Below are 17,407 nucleotides of genomic sequence, written 5' to 3'. Positions count from 1 at the left end.
TTTCAATGCCTTCCGGATCCATTACGTATCTTAGTCCAGATATACAAAATGAATTAATAACAATTTTGGGAATTTTTTGGATTTAAGTACGGCAGTTTCTGCATTAGAAAATTTAAATATTAAACTAAAAATATTTCGAGACTCATATGAAGAATTTAAAATGGAAGCTAAAGTGCTAGCAAACTTGTAAAAAGTTGATCCGCATTTTACGTGTATTTGTTGGACATGTATTTGTTAAGACGATTATTTGATCCGCGTTTTACGTGTATTTGTTTTACATGTATTTGTTAAGGTGGTAGTGGTGTAGCGGTAGAGCACTTGCTTTATAAGCGAGAGGTTCCAAGTTTGATCCCCACCACGTCCCTGGTAGTACCGCGCTCAACTTGTTTCTCCGCGCAGCGGCCTTGTTCATCAAGTTTCGTGTTTCGGAGTTATAGAGTTGAGAGAGGGTTATAATTACAATTAAGTAGCCTCCTCGTCTGAAGTGGCCTTCAGCGCCTTGGGGAGGTGAATTAATGACAACCAAATTTAGTGTATTGGAAAGTGATTTTCCGAAATTTACATGACAGTTCTTTTATTTTTTACATTACCCGTAACGGTTGCAAGTGTGGAGAGAAGTTTTAATAAATTAAAAATAATTAAAGATTACAAAAGAAATGCAACCACTCAAAGCAGACTAAATCATCTTGCATTACTAGCCATAGAGCATAAAACAGCATCAACAATGGATGATAAAGAAGTTGTGAATATCTTTGCAAATGCAAAAGCTAGAAAAAAAGTTTTTTAATATTATGTACTTTGTAAGTGTTTTTCATACTGTGTTCTTTTCTGTAATAATAATAAACTACTGAATTTATAATATATTTACTGAATTTACTTTTTTTATAAAATAAATTTACCTTAAGGGGGCCCCTCAGAGGATCTTGCCTATGAGCCCGAAACTTTTAGCTACGCTACTGCATACAATATTGTTTATATTTAAATAGTCAACATTAAGGAGATGATACATACATGATTAAATATAGTCAACATGAAGGAGATGATACATACATGGTTAAAAATAGTCAACATGAAGGAGATGATACATACAAGGGTTAAAAATAGTCAACATGAAGGAGATGATACATACATAGTTAAAAATAGTCAACATGAAGGAGATGATAGTAGGCTAAATTAATTTATAAGTCTGAGAATAGCATGAAATCTGTCAAAAAAGAAGATCTTTACAAAAGATGTACACTATTTCAGTGCATTATTAGAGTAAACATAATCTTTTCATGATGAAAATAGTTAACAAGAAAGGAATGATGGTTTAAAATCATACATTTGGGATAAATGTTTATTCCAAATGTATGACTTTGAACACTCACTAATGTAGATTAACGGTTGATCAATGAAGATGTACTTAATGACTTTTCAGGAGGGATCAAAAACTATTTAAGCACTGATCAAACTGAGACTGACAAATAAAAGAAATTCTGTTTTCTCTAATAAGGTAAACTTCTTACCTGTTGAGTTTTCTTCTTAATAAATATATTAATGCAGAGGTTTTAATTGGTGCTTCTGTGATAAAAAGGTGTTTGTTTTTCAAATTGAGTTATGAAACTTTGTTCTAAAACATAAGAACTTTCTGTCCATTTGGTAAATTCAATGAGCAGCAATAAAAGCCAAGGTCAAACATAGAATTAAGGATCTTACTAAACCACCCTTTATAAATAATTTGATAAAATAATTTGAAAAAAAAATGGTAAAAAAATGCTTTTTTTCATATAAGTATGAAGGATCTTACTAAAACATAGTATGAAGGATCTTACTAAAACATAGTATGAAGGATCTTACTAAAATATAGAATTAAGGATCTTACTAAAACATAGAATTAAGGATCTTACTAAAACATAGTATGAAGGATCTTACTAAAACATAGTATGAAGGATCTTACTAAACCACGCTTTTCTAGGCATCAACAATACGTTATGTGTTAGAGTAAATAAGCATTTAATTGTTTGTTTTTCAAAGTTGATAAATATTAAATGAAAGATATGGTAGGGGGGAAATGTAAAACAAGTAATGTTATTTTTTCTAATGTTCTTAATTTATACTTTTTATATTTTATTGTCATATACTCAAATATACTTTAATTTTAATTTCATAAGTAAACGTTTTTAAAAATATTTACAAATTTTAATGCTTTCTTGATAAATATGATATAAATAAAATGTTAAAGCTACTGCAGGTGTCACATCTTCAATTTAAGATAAACATAACATGAAGAAAAAAAATCATAAAGAAACATTATCTCAAAATTGCTTGATAATTATTTCTTTTTAAACATGCTACATGCACTGCGCAACAAAATGATAAGGCACCCCAAAAATTTATATTTAAAAACTAATTTTTATTGTAAATGAAAGAAAAGGGTTAACAACACTATACAACAAAAGTTTTAAAAAGTTTAAAAAAACTTATGATAAAGATGATTCACTTTTATTTTTAAAAAAATTCTGTTTTTTAGGTGTGACAAAATGACACCTACAAACACTACATTTGCCAGCTGTCTCTAAGCATTCTTAATAAAATTCAGGTCTGAGGATCTAGCTGGCTGTTTTAATGTTTAAATTTAAATGTTGTTAAAATAATCCTTTACTACCTTAGCTGTATGAACGCTACCATTATCTTGCTGAAAAACAAAGTTTTTACCATCAATGCCAGATGCTTCACGTCATAAAAATTCTTGAACAATTAAAAAATAGTCTTTTGCCTTAATTGTTTCTGTCAATAAAATGAACTTCTGCTTTACCCAATTGCACACCAAATCATTACATTACCCATTTGACGCCATTGCTGTTATTAGTTCTTTACTATATTGTGAAAATAAGAATTCCATAATATTCCATCAAGACAAACTCATTTTTTGGACTTGATGGGCTAGAAAATACTACTTATTGCTACTTCTTTTCATGCTATGTGGTCCTTTGCAATATTTATTTGATGGCTTGTGTGTTTTGCTGTTAATGGTGGTTTTCGCTGAAGTTTTTTGTGCCAAAGGTGAAAAGCATGACAAGTAACTTGCTGAATTGTAGGTAGATAAGCAATCACACCTGCTTCTGTAGCAATTTGATGTGCTATTAATGAAGAATTTGAAGCTCATCTCAACAACTTTTGCTTATCACAGTCACTCAATGTTGATGGACATCTGTGACTTTGCATGTTTATGAGGACTATTAAAGTAGTTTCTTATCACAGTTTGGCTTAATGTTGATTGACATCTGGGATGTCAATGTTGATTGACATCTGGGATGTCAATGTTGATTGACATCTGGGATGTCAATGTTGATTGACATCTGGTATGTCAATGTTGATTGACATCTGGGATGTCAATGTTGATTGACATCTGGGATGTCAATGTTGACTGACATCTGGGATGTCAATGTTGATTGACATCTGGGATGTCAATGTTGATTGACATCTGGGATGTCAATGTTGATTGACATCTGGTATGTCAATGTTGATTGACATCTGGGATGTCAATGTTGATTGACATCTGGGATGTCAATGTTGACTGACATCTGGGATGTCAATGTTGATTGACACCTGGGATGTCAATGTTGATTGACATCTGGGATGTCAATGTTGATTGACATCTGGGATGTCAATGTTGATTGACATCTGGGATGTCAATGTTGATTGTTATCTGGGATGTCAATGTTGATTGACATCTGGGATGCATGTTTATGAGGACTATTAAAGTAGTTTCACAGTTTGACTGTGTCTCTAAATTTAATGGCTCTAGCCATATAACTAATGAATGACACATTTTTTCTAAGTTAAAGAGCACTTTTTTCTCCTCTGGACTTTATGGTGCAGCACAATTCATTATTAATTAATTTTTAATTTTACTTAATAAATAAAATAAAAAAATGAAAATTTAAAACTTAAAATTAAAAAACTTAAAAAAATAAAATTTTTAATTTTACTTCATAAAAAAATCTAAGCTAAATATTTGACAGTTCCCAACAGTTTACAGTTAAATAATAATCGGTGGTGTTTACATCAAATAAATGTTTGACATTGCCCACAACGACAGTTTGTAAATAAATTATTTTGGTAAAAGTGCTGCATTAAAAAAATAAATTTTTAAATTGTCATTAATTCTGTATGGTCCAATCATTATCATATAGTGTTAAAATTATTTTATAAGTTCTTAAGCACTTGCGTTTTTCAAAATTTTCAAGAATGTCATCATTTTTTGTTGCACAATGTAGTTAAGCATTTTAACTTTGACCAATAAACAGCATATAATCAACTAAAAAAAATATCAAAAACTGATATGATATGAAAACAAATTCTGCATTTTCATCAAAATCAACAAAAAAACAGTAATGAGCAAAAACAACTTACCTTTAGAATAACTTTGATACTTTGTGTCTAGAGAAACAAAACAAATTTTCAGTCTACAAGAAAAATATTTATCGCTATTCATTAGACTTCTTACAGCAGGAATAGTTTCAATAAGTGTTTGAATCTCGGTTTTCATTTGATCGCAAGCACTATCTATGTCAACATTCTTGAGGAGGTCTAATTTTGTACCAACAACAATAATATAAAAAAAATGTACTCGGGCTACTAAATTCTCAAACCATGGCTGAAGTAGTTGGACATATTCCTTTTTTTTAGTTACATCCCAAACCAGTAAATATAAAGAAGAAGAAGATAGAAAGCACTGGTGGGTTGCAAAGTATTCTTCTTGTCCTGCAAAATCCCACACTCGGAAATTAAAGTCTTTTCTTGATAAAGATATTGTAATCTCTTCGATATCAATACCTAAACAGTATTTAAATATATTTAAAAAATTTAAACAGTATAGTAAATATATTCAAAAAAATTAGACACAAAAGCTTTGCCATGAAATATAGAAACAAGGTTGGCAATTTTTTGCCGACCTCAAACACCTTTAGGTCAGCAGTTAGGTTAGCAGTTAGGTTAGCAGTTAGATTAGCAGTTAGATTAGCAGTTAGTTAGTTAGTCAGCATTGCCAAAGACCCGAGGGCTGTATGTACATATATATATATATATATATATATATATATATATATATATATATATATATATATATATATATATATATATATATATATATATATATATATATATATATATATATATATATATATGTATATACAGCGTGCAAAATGAACCTTGGCACTCTGCATATACTGAGGCTTTTGCTGAAGCCTTTGTAGTATTTTGATAAATTACTTGGAAAAAAAGTGCCAAGGCAAAAAAATGTAAATGTTAAACTATTGCCAATAGTTTTGTAAGATTTTTTAGCTTTAAGCTAAAGTTTCTTGATAAAAAGACATGTGAACTTTAATGAGATCATTAAATTAAAATTTGATCAATTATTTCAAATGCACTGTATCTCAATTATTAGGTCCAAAAACCCACCAAAAAAGATTTAAGGTTTCCAAGTCAAGGGTTTCCAATACAATGCTATTTTATATGCAAATATAAAATAGCATTGTATTAGAAACCCTTTGTACATTGTAAACTACATTGTATTGGTTGTGTGATTATTTTATACATTTTATAGAATTTATTAATATTTTTATAATAAAATCTATAAAAAAAAGTATAAGAAGTATTCAAATATAAATTAAGAAATCATGTTTAACACATAAAATGAGATTATTATACAAAAATTGAAATGTTATGTTTGGCAAGAAAAAAAGTCTGATACTTTAGATTCAAAAATAATGTCATTGCAATATTTGGTCATTATCTAGCAGCATTAATGCTTGATTCAAATAACTGCTTTTATGTAAAATATTATCTGACTCTTTAGCTTTATACTTTTTAGATATACCAAATTTTTAAAAATATATAATGGCCTATGATGTTGACAGCTTTTTCTTGTAAATCTCCAAGGACTATAAAAAGTTGAAGTAAGTGAGAGAAATGAGGAGAGTTCCCACATTGCAGAAGTTCTCTTGCAATGAGAAACATTTCTCCTAGGACTTTCAGGGATTATCAACCAAGAATATCATATACATCCCCCAACAGAAGTTCAGATTCACAGAAAACTAATAGATGTAAAAGAACACTCTACTTCCTACAGCATTCACTACATAGTTTAGCACCAAACAGGTATTATTTCAAGATTTAATTAGAATAATTATTTGGAAAAGCTTTTTCTGGGGAAAAAACATAAAATTAATAGCGGTTGTCTTTTGAAGTAAATATGCAAATACTTTTTCAATTCTTTTGAATTTTGTTTAAACTACCCACACTGCACAGTGGGGCAGAGGTGAGCAAAACCCTTCAAAACCAACTTCTACATTAGAGTGATTTCTTTTTGTAAATGTAATCTAGAACTCCCCAGCACTTTAAAACTTATATAATTTTTTTCCTACTATGACTTTTTAACTGAATATGTTAATTTTACCACAAAAATAGCAATATTTTACCTTTAAAATTTAAATTTAAACTACACTCTCATATACATATATATGTGTAGATAAAAATTAACAACAAAATTTTCTGAGCCCAGCTGAGTGCAATAAGTGCTAGGCTTTTTATTATAAATGATGTCCAAACATAAATTTTGCTTTAAAAAACTGAAGAAGACACAAGGTTTTAGATTTTTAATCATTTAAATCTTGTTAAAATTTTTAATGCTTTTATTGAAAGTTATGGAACATTCATAACATTGTCGGCTGTTTCAGTTTTTTTAATTAGTTTTTTAATATTATTTCGGTTCAGTTTTTTTTATTAGTAATTACTTTTGTTAAGTTTCAGCGGTTTTTTTATTATAAATTTTTGTGGATTGTTAATTTTACATGAACATGTGTAAAAATTATTTAATTATTTATTTATTATAATTATTTAAGAGAATATTTATTATTTGTTTTTATGTACGCTAAAAATATTTATTTACGTAAAAAAGTTTAGTAAAGAGAAATTAGTTTGTTTATGAGAAAAAAGAAATCAGCTTGTTTATGAGAAAATTTAATTTCTTGTTGTGTTGAAAGCAAGAAAACTACATCATCTAGTACTTTTAGTTTTAATGTCATCTAAATAACTTTTCTAAAATGCTGTTTTCATTTGGAAAATTATACTTTAAATGAGTCAAATGTGTTTTGTTTATTTAAATAACATTGAAATAATGGAAAAACCTCTAGCAAAAATCTATTTGGGTTACAAATTTTAGTAAAATCCTCTAAACCATTATCAAGATATCACATGTCAAAGTTGCTTTGTTATTTCTTCAAAAAAATTATGAATCAGCATTATTTTAATTGATGATATCTCAACAACCCATGTAATTTTCTCAGCTATTATTTATTTAATATAGATTGCAATTGATGTAAAATTAAAGCAATCCTGATACATAAGGGTGAAATGGTCTGAATGATTTCATATGGAATGACCCCTCAATTACCTATTTAGACATACAGCGTTTCGCATCTAATTGAAAAACATCAGGACATTTCAGGACCACCCCTAAAATGACCATTTGAGTGGTCATGGCTACTTCTAAAGACTGAATATGCCCTGAATGGAATTCCCTGCAATTACTTATAATTAGACATAAAATGTGTCATCTAATTTAAAAACCATTAAGACACCCCATGACCACCTTGACAACCTCTAAAATAATCACTTGTGTGGTCATGACCACTCTAAACTTAAAATGGAGCACAAAAACGAAATCTTTGGCCCCGAAAACCCCTTTAAACTTGTACCATGTCTATATTTAACTTAGTTTTTCTATTTTTAGACAACTCTGCCCCACTGTGCACTGGGAGAAGTTTGTTGTCGAATATATTGGTTCAGGTCAAGTCAGAATAATCAAAATGCAAAACTATCCTGTGCACAAAAGATGAGGTCAAGATCTATGCTTTGAGCTAAAGGGGAGCGTAAGAAAAGAACCAGGGGGGAATTCACTGGATTATGCATTCTGAGAGAACTATTAAGTCTTTGGGACAAGGGTGGTTTTGATTCAAGATTTCAGATTACAGAACAAATAATGAAGGATCTTGAGAAATATTATGAACGCTACAAAAAACTGTGTAGTCTTAGAACCCTTATAAAAATAAATAAGATCAAAGAAGACCAATTTAAAACAAAAATGGAGAGTTTTATCAAGGAAGCAAACTGTATTTTTCTAGATTATAAAACAGACACCTTAAAACTTATAAGATATGATGAAAATAGAGACAAGCAAGCAAAGACAGAAGATATTGAGTTTTTGAAGAGAGCATTCAAAGGTGAAATGGTAATATTTGACACTGGAAAAGATAAATCTTACCATGAAAGAATCAAAGATGGGGAAAAATAAATGTTAGATGTAGTAGAAAGTATGCAAAGAGAACAACATGAAAAAAAACAAAAAACAAGAAATGTCAAAGAAAAAAGTTATAGAGGACATAGAAAGGATAAAAGATTTTGAGAACTATCTTTAAGTGGTAAAAGTGCCACTGATATAGATAGTGGATTTGAGCCATGGATTTGAGTATTGCCAAAAAAAAAGATAAGTAAAGCTTTCAATGAATGATGCTTTTGACAAGTGGGTTTCTTTCTTGACTAGGTCCAAGGTCAGTGTTTGAGCTGAAACTTTACTTCTAGCCTCACTTTTTAAGATTAATGGTGGTGATCTAAATACAGTTGCTGTATCAAAAAGTAGTTTACATAGTTACAAATAACAAAAAGAGTAGTCTACATAGAAACAAAAAGATTGTGATTGAAAATGAAGCTAGAAGAAGTCAGAGAAAAAATTAAGGACAAAGTTCAAGGTTTAAAAGTTGTCATTCATTTGAATACAAAACTGGTCAAACACTATAGAACTGACTAAAAAATTTCTGAAACTTTAGAAAAGTTAGTTCTAAGTTTTTCAACCCCCCAGGTCAATGAAGCCTTAGATTTTTTACAACGTAATAAAGAAATTGAGTCATCTGAAGGACAGGATCAAGCTATATCTATTCACAACATTTTAGAGGATTATAAGCTTACTAACTAAATCATCATTTGTAGTGCAGATACAATAGACTCTAATACTGAAAAAAACAATAGGGCAATTAAGTTTCTGTTTGATCATTTACTTAAAAGACTTGTGCTATGCCTGCTCTGTAGGTAGGGTAAATTTCTGTAATATGAGCACCTTTATATGAGCATACCAAAAGTAATATGTAAGCAGTAAAGTTAAAGCTGCTTTTTGAATCGACTTTTTGTGGTGATAACACAAATTAGTATAATTAGCACAAATTTATATGCTGTAAATAGCGGTTCTCATCTTATAAAAAGGCTATTCAATTTTTTGCGTTTTAAAATTACTTTATCACGCTAAAAAACTATTATCATTACACGTGAAAAAATCTGTGGCGTGATATTTTGACCTTCAAATAATGAAATTGAATTTTTTTAAAAGAAACAAATGTTAGCCAGAAATACATTCCATTTTTGTTTGAAAAAACAATGCATAGAAACATTTATTTTTGAGTTAATTTAAAGATACCAATTTTGTGTAATATGAGCTCAAATTAACCAGTGTTTTATTATTAAAGTTATCTAGTTTATAGCCCAAAAATTGCAGTGGTTATTTGCTTTTTGAATAAAAGCAAAACATTGTAAAAAAATTAATATTTTAATAATACTAAATATCTTTCTGCAATTTTAAAATTAAAAAAATTTTAAAATTATTTAAAATAATTTCAAAAATTTTTAAATAATTTTAACAATTTTAAAATCATTTTAAACTTCAAAAAATTTGTATTTTAAAATTAAAATTTTAAATATTAAAATTTGTAGTTAATAAAATTGAAAAAATAACAAAGCTTTTTTTTTTTTTAAAACAAAGTTTTATTGAAACATTGTTTCAATAAAAAGTAGTTTAAAATTTGACCTTTTAATGATAAATTTTGTTAATAACAAATTACTATATTCTAGAAATTTGTTTTAATATGTTTTTACTTTATGAGGTAATTTAAAAGTGCTTATATTTACCATTTTTATTTTTTCATCAATACTAAAAACTTCTATGCTTTTAAGAAAAAAATTTTGGTTGTCCTAAAATATCTATAAATATCTAAGTGGATCATGAGTTGTGATCCCTAAAAATTATTTATTAGCAAAAATTTTGAAACGTAATAATTTTAAAAAGTATTCCAATTTTTGATTAAGGTGCTCATGATATACTATACCCCCAGTATCTACCCTAATTAAATATTATGATGACATTTTAAAAGTTTTTTTAAACTTTTGTACATTTTTTATCTTTTGAAAAATGTTGTTTTCAGGCATCATATATCTGAAAGACATATTTCCCATGCAATGGATTATATTCAAGGTTAAACAAAATCTCCATCATGTGAAATGTATAAAGATTTTCAAAAAACCCGCCCAGAATGAGGGAAAGGACAAACAATATTGATCAGTTATTTTTTTTCAATTATGGCAGAGAGGAGTATATGGCAAGTACTGATTTTCATGGAAGAGTATTAGATACTAAGATCTAAAACAAGATTGCTTTTGAAGGTTAGATTAAAAGGTATTTTGTGAGCTAATAGTGATTTACCTTGGTGGCCATGTACCTTTTTTCCAGTTCAAACAACCAGGTGCCCACTATCAAGTAAGGTTCATAGCTGATTGCATATACTTGCTTACAAAGCAGTTGACTTCAAAGATTAATTCAAAGTTAAATAAAAGTGAGAAAGATATGCTTCAACTGTCAACTGACTTTAATGTCACATTTTATGGAGCATACCTTTTAAAATCTCCTACTGCAGCCCAGGCTCTATCACATGATTTGAATGTTAGCTTATGAAATGATAAACAATAAGCTAAATATATTTATCTATGGTTCCCTGGGAAAGCAGCTCCATGCAAACCTGGTCCACCATAGTTAGTACCTAACCCCACAGTTAGTTATTCTTTCAATAACAAATGGACATTCAAAACTGAAGGAAAGAACTAGACTAGCTCAGAAGCTGCTAGGTTTTGATTGTCCACAACTTGAGGATTTTGATAGAGAACAAACCTAACCTCTAACTCGTGTGGTACAAATGTCAGTTTTGTCCAACTTTATCACCAAGAAATCTTGGCTGCTCTTTACATACCTAAATATACCTATATATAAGGTATAACACAGAAAATCAGCACAAAAATAAATGATACCTACAGACATTTTCAACATCAAGTAGATAATCTAGCAGTAGTAAATGACAACTGCTACAAGGGAGTGCTGCTATATCGACTTTCATATCGCCTGCTGCTACAACAACTATCTTATAGCCTGCTGCTACAAGGAAGTGCCGTTACATCGACTAAAGATTTAGTTTAGACAAGCTGTTTATCAGTTGATAAAAAATTTTTCTTTAAAGATTTTAAACTTTATCCGGTTTGGACAAGAACAAACATAAAATGGACATTTTATGGAAAAAAATTAAAAATGACCAAGCAAAGGTATATATATTACATATATATACAACCCTCGGAATTAGAAAAAATCATGTGTAAAGCTATAAATTTCTTATGCAGTGTCTGACTTGTTTACGTTCTTAGATTGATTCACATGCATGCGTAGACGTCTGCTAACATGCTTTACAGGTTAGAAATTTCTATTTTTGGACTCTAAATACGATTTCATTTTACGTCCATATTTTGGAATCATTTCAAACAGGTAGAAATTATAAATTATATTTTAGAAGGAGTAAAGGTTGATTTTTATGTTCAATTTACCTTGTTTTTAGTTAATTAAATATTTGTAAAAGTTAATTAAATGTTTGTAGTTAATTAAATATTAGTAAATATTAGCAATTCATGATTTTGTTCTGGGTGTGTTTGCAGATATTCCGACCCATAATCTTCTAATGGCACGTGGAAAGGAGTTGTCAGTCGCAAAACATACGCAAACTATGGTGCTCCACCAGCAAAACTTCTCTAAAAAGAGATTTCAGCAATTCTGGGGGTGTCCTGATCAGCGGTCATCAAAGGGATTGCTAGAGCAACAGAGTTGGGTACACTGGATTCATGCAAAAGATCTGGAAGACCACGTGTAACTTCATTATCAGCTGATCGTCTCATCCGAAGGGCCTGTATTGCTCATCCTACGTGGTCCTCCTCAGCTATATCATCATCCATGTCGGACCCACCAAGTTCCCGAACAATCAGGAGGCGATTGGTAAATGATTTCAATCTTCAGTGCTATCGTGCTGCAACAAAAGCCAAGTTGACCGCTAAAAACATCAAAGACTGATTAGCCTTCTGCAAGAAGTACCGGCACTGGGTGGCAAAAAAAATGGAGGAACGTGATGTTTTCGGACGAAGCTACCTTCACTCAGTTTCAATCAAAGTCATGTCATGTTAGGAGACCACCAAATCAACGTTTCAATGCCAGATATGTAACACCAACGGTAAAGAAGTCATGGTCATGGTTTGGGCAAGCTTTAGCGCTGCGGGCAGGGGAGGTATCTGGTTCATACCACGAAGTACAACAATCAATGGTCAGGTCTACTTTACTATCCTACAAGAGAGACTTCCCCATCATATGGGGATACTCAGTTGCACCACATTTCAGCATAATGGTGCTCCCTGCCATCAAACAAGGGCAGTGAGTAGTTGGCTTCAGGATTCTGGGATTGAGGTCTTAGGTCCATGGCCTGGATCAAGCCCAGACCTCAATCCCATTGAAAATATGTGGACCTTAATTAAACAAATAGTGGCTGAGCAAGCACTGACATCAGAAAAGGATGTAATAGAGGTTATCAAGCGTGTATGGGTGACAGAAGTGAGTCAGCAGTATTGTGAGAATTTGGTGACCTCGATGCCCAGGCGTATAGAAGCTGTTCTGAAGAGTCGAGGACAATATAAAAAAATACTAACTGTGGATTTTAAATGACCTACTGACTGTAGATTAATTTCGTATTGTTATGGTAGTTATATAAAATATATGTTGCTATGTTGTTACACAAAATGTGTTGTTTCCTTCAAAAATGCAAGGGTGTTCCAAACTTTTGGCCGAAGCTGTATATATATATATATATATATATATATATATATATATATATATATATATATATATATATATATATATATATATATACATATATATATATATATATATATATATATATATATATATATATATATATTTATTTATACATATACATATATATATATATATATATATATATATATATATATATATATATATATATATATATATATATATATATATATATATATATCAACCCTTGGATAAGGAAAAAATAGAGGATGGCAGCAGGTCGGCAAAAAAAATTTGATACAAAGGTTATAGCATAAAACATAGAAACGAGGTCGGCAATTTTTTGCCGTCCTCAAACACTTATAGGTCAGCAGTTAGGTGAGCATTGCTGAATGCCAACCCTAATTATATATATACATATATATATATATATGTAACATATATATATATATAAATATATATATATATATGTTTGTATATAACAACTATCATAAAATGCTGCGCAATAATATTTCTAATAATTTTGTAAAAGCTCTTTAAAGCTAGGAAAATTCAAATAATTTAGAAGGCCAAAAGATTGTTAAAACAATTAATTAAGAAACTAGAATTAAATTAGAAGTTGCACTAGTGCAAGCGTTTATTACACTAAAAGATCATTAACAAAATTTTCATAATTAACTTTCTTGTAGGCTATTAGTTCCTTCAAAAAGGGAACTTAAGCACATACATAAAACTAAGTTGGACAAAATAAATAACATTATTTTTTTAAAAAATTAAATTTGCGTTAAATTAATGATTTTTAACCCTCAAATACAGCAGAAATTTTATACAAAACAATAGAATTTGGAAAAATCTACACTGAAATTACAAACACTACTATTTGTCTAATTAAACATTGCAGAAAAACTTTACTAAAAAACCACGCACGAATGCTTCGATGTAACAACGGGAAGTTTGCAAGTTTGCAAACCCTAACCATAATCCTGACCCTAACCTTGAAGAGCAGTAGTTTGCAAATTCCTTGGCTTATATGTTTTAAATTTTCTAGCTAAAATAGTTCAACTTAATCAATTAGGCTTGTATCGCGATGATGGTTTAATAATAATGCAAAAAAAATCGGGGCCTCATCTTGACAAAATCAAAAAAAATATATTAAAAGTTTTCGAAAATATGAATTTTCAAAATGGTTTTCATATTGATATAAATATTACTTTAAAAATTGTGAATTTAAACTCTTGGAAAATTCACCTGATGATGAATTATCAGATATTAATGCAAATTCACCCCCATCAAATCTTAAAACAAATTCCTATTTCATTTAACAATAGGCTAAATCAAAACTCTTCTATAGAAAATATTTTTAACTCTTCTAAACGTGTGTATGAAGATACCCTTAAAAAAATTTGGAGCTAGAATTTGAAACAAAAATTGCAAAAAAGCAAAACTGAAATAGAAATTTAGTTCAATCCATTGTACAGCAAAAATGTTTCACCAAATATTGGGAAAGCATTTTTACACAAATAAATAGACAAACATCTCCCTCTAATAAATTGCACAAAACTTTCAATAGAAATACTATTAAAGTAAGCTATAGCTGTACAAGAAAATATAGAAAGAATTATAAAAGGCCACAATCTTGCATTGTATAATAAAAATGAACTTCTTAAAAAAAAAAAAATACTGAAAATTGTAATTACAAACAAAAATTTAAATGCCCTATGAATGGCAAATGCTTATCAAAAAGTATTACTTACAAATGCATTGTTTTCTCACAAAATAACCCTGATAAACAATATATCGGCATAACCAAAGGTAAAAGAAAAAATATTATGCTAACCTCAAACAATCTTTTAAACATAAAAAATATCAATTTTAAATTAAACTGATCTTTTCTAAAAACTGCGCCTGCCTATAATAATATTTCCAAAAAATGTTTGCTATGTTTGCAAAATTTCTAATCATTAAAACAATATTGTATTTGTATTTGCAATCTTAATATTAGAAAATAAATCTTAAACTAAGTTTCTCAGAGTTTATACATCGAGGCAAGTCTTGTTGCTCTTTCAGCACATATATTGCTGCGCTGGATGTTTGCAGTAATTGATGGTTCTTTAGTCCAATGTATTTTCAAACAAGTAAGAGCTTTCTGGCAATTATCAACTTTCTTGATATCTTCTTTAAGATCACTAAAATCATTTTCATTAAAAATATGTTTCCCAAACCATAATTTGCTTCATTAAAAGTAACTAACAAAACCATATTTTGCGCTATTAGTGGTAACTATTGGTTACCAACAAAATAAAATTTTGTTAGTGATAACTAACGAAATTTTATTTTGTTGATTACTATTATCTACCAGTAACGGTAACCAACAAAATTTAAGTTATTCTCTAGATGAGTTAACAAGAAAATAACTTAAAAATGCATAAATTGCTCTTGAATTCCATCTTGCAGAGTGAAGAGATGTTAATGTATTAGGAAAATAAATTTTAGGAAAATATCCATTTTCTTTATAAAAAAGATATGCTTTGCATAGATTGTAAAGCAATTTCATATCATCTCTCCATTCTAAAATTTTTCAGTTTAAAGTAGGACAACTGTTGTCAAATACTTCGACAAGATTTTTGTAATTTTCAAGAATGAACTTAATAAAAAAATAGTGTAAGTCGGGTGAGGTAGACTTCTCAGGACATACAGAATCAATGACCAACTTCAAAACTCTGTCCAGAACATGATGTTGACATGAAACATATTGTGGATTATCAAATCCAAGGTCACTAAATTTTTTTTGTAGTCTATTTACTGTACCATTTTTTGTACCAGTATTAATAGCAGTTGTATCTGTTATAATCATTTTTATACAATTCCATAAATCAAGAGTCAATAATTTCAACCAATCCATAAAAATCGTGCTTTGCCATCTTTTACGACAAGAACAGCTGATTTTACTTCTATAGTGTCATTTTTCAGAACCATTACTTGGTGTTCATTATAATTAAAAATATTTTCCATCAAAATGGAGACACCAGTTTTCATTTTTTAACATTTTTTTTATATGACATTTTTTAAGTTTTTTGTTTCTCTCATAGTTGCTTTATATATTGATTAATGTGGTATACTTGGTATATTTATACTTTATATATTGATGAATGGTGTGTTTATATCTAATCCAAAATCGTTAACTAAAAAATTGCACACCGCTGCAACTTTTCATGATGATAACTTTGCTGCTGTTGATAATTTTAAAACTGGTGAAGTTGTGCAATACCTCCTTATTTTAAAGTTAGTATTGGGTATTAGTGTGTCAAAACAATTATCCCCACTAACATGGACAATTTGATCACTTTAAAAACTGATCAAATTGTCCATACTGATTACACGTTTTCTAGTAACATTGTGAAATCTATTTTTTTCTAAATTCTTTGTCCAATTTTCCTTTTTTTTTGTTAATTAAATTCTTTGATTGCTTATTTGACATTCTAAAAAATAATTATTCCATTATATTAAAAAAGACAAATATTTGAAAAATATACTTTTTCAAAAAGAAATTTAATTATCTTTGATTTGCATGAAAGATAATATTACAAATATGTTATGATTTATTATTGTTAATGTTTTCAGAAATGATTATTAGTGTGTATTTATTCTGTTTTGTGATTTATTCGATATATATATATATATATATATATATATATATATATATATATATATATATACCCACACAATATAACATATTATCTTTTCAAATAACTTAACATTAATGTATGATTGCTGTGGTGGGTGATTTTTTTTAAAAATTAAACCAAATAACAGATATATTCAAATAATATACATAAATACTCATCCACTAATTTTATATCAGGCTTGGCCAGGAAGGTGTGCGATTTCAAGTCTTTTTATGACCACACAAATGATATTTTGTTTTGACGATTGGTTTTTAACCAATGCGCTAAAAAATTAGTTTTTAATTATGTTGAAAATAAATAACTTTGACGCATTTTTATATTAGCAAAACGCATTTAAAAAAAGTAGCTAATAATTTTAATCAAAGTATCATTGAAAGTTGTATAAATTTTAATTCATTTCATTTAAATATTATTTATATAAGATTTTTTTATAAGTAAAATAAAATAGAAGTAATAAAAAATGTTAATTTTATAAATGACAACTTTAAACAGCGATAACTTTAAAGCGACAACTTTAAACAAAAAAAAAGACTAACTTTTTTGAAAGCCATTTGAATTAAATAACTTTGATTTTGTTGAGTGAATTGCACAGGGATGACAGGTAAAAGGAGCTTTAGAAAAAAGGTCTATAAAAAACATCAATATTTTATTTTTAAAAATGTGTAATAATTATAATTGTATTTGTTATAGTTCTAACAATAAATAATAAATTACTTTGTGT

General features: G+C 28.8%; 1 protein-coding gene across 1 annotated transcript in view; it reads right to left on the bottom strand.

Annotated features, from left to right (window-relative positions):
- Positions 1–17,407, bottom strand: part of LOC101237797 (leucine-rich repeat serine/threonine-protein kinase 2) — a 62,817-nt gene that overhangs the window by 23,719 nt on the left and 21,691 nt on the right. Inside the window, exon 4 of the mRNA XM_065802440.1 lies at positions 4,399–4,821. Within this exon, the coding sequence (XP_065658512.1) occupies positions 4,399–4,821 (423 nt within the window). The remainder of the gene's footprint in view (positions 1–4,398; positions 4,822–17,407) is intronic.

This window comes from Hydra vulgaris, chromosome 08 (genome assembly GCF_038396675.1).
Source record: "Hydra vulgaris chromosome 08, alternate assembly HydraT2T_AEP".
NCBI lineage: Eukaryota > Metazoa > Cnidaria > Hydrozoa > Anthoathecata > Hydridae > Hydra > Hydra vulgaris.
Note: the sequence above shows the minus strand (reverse complement) of the source record. Positions and strands in the feature narration are given on the sequence as shown.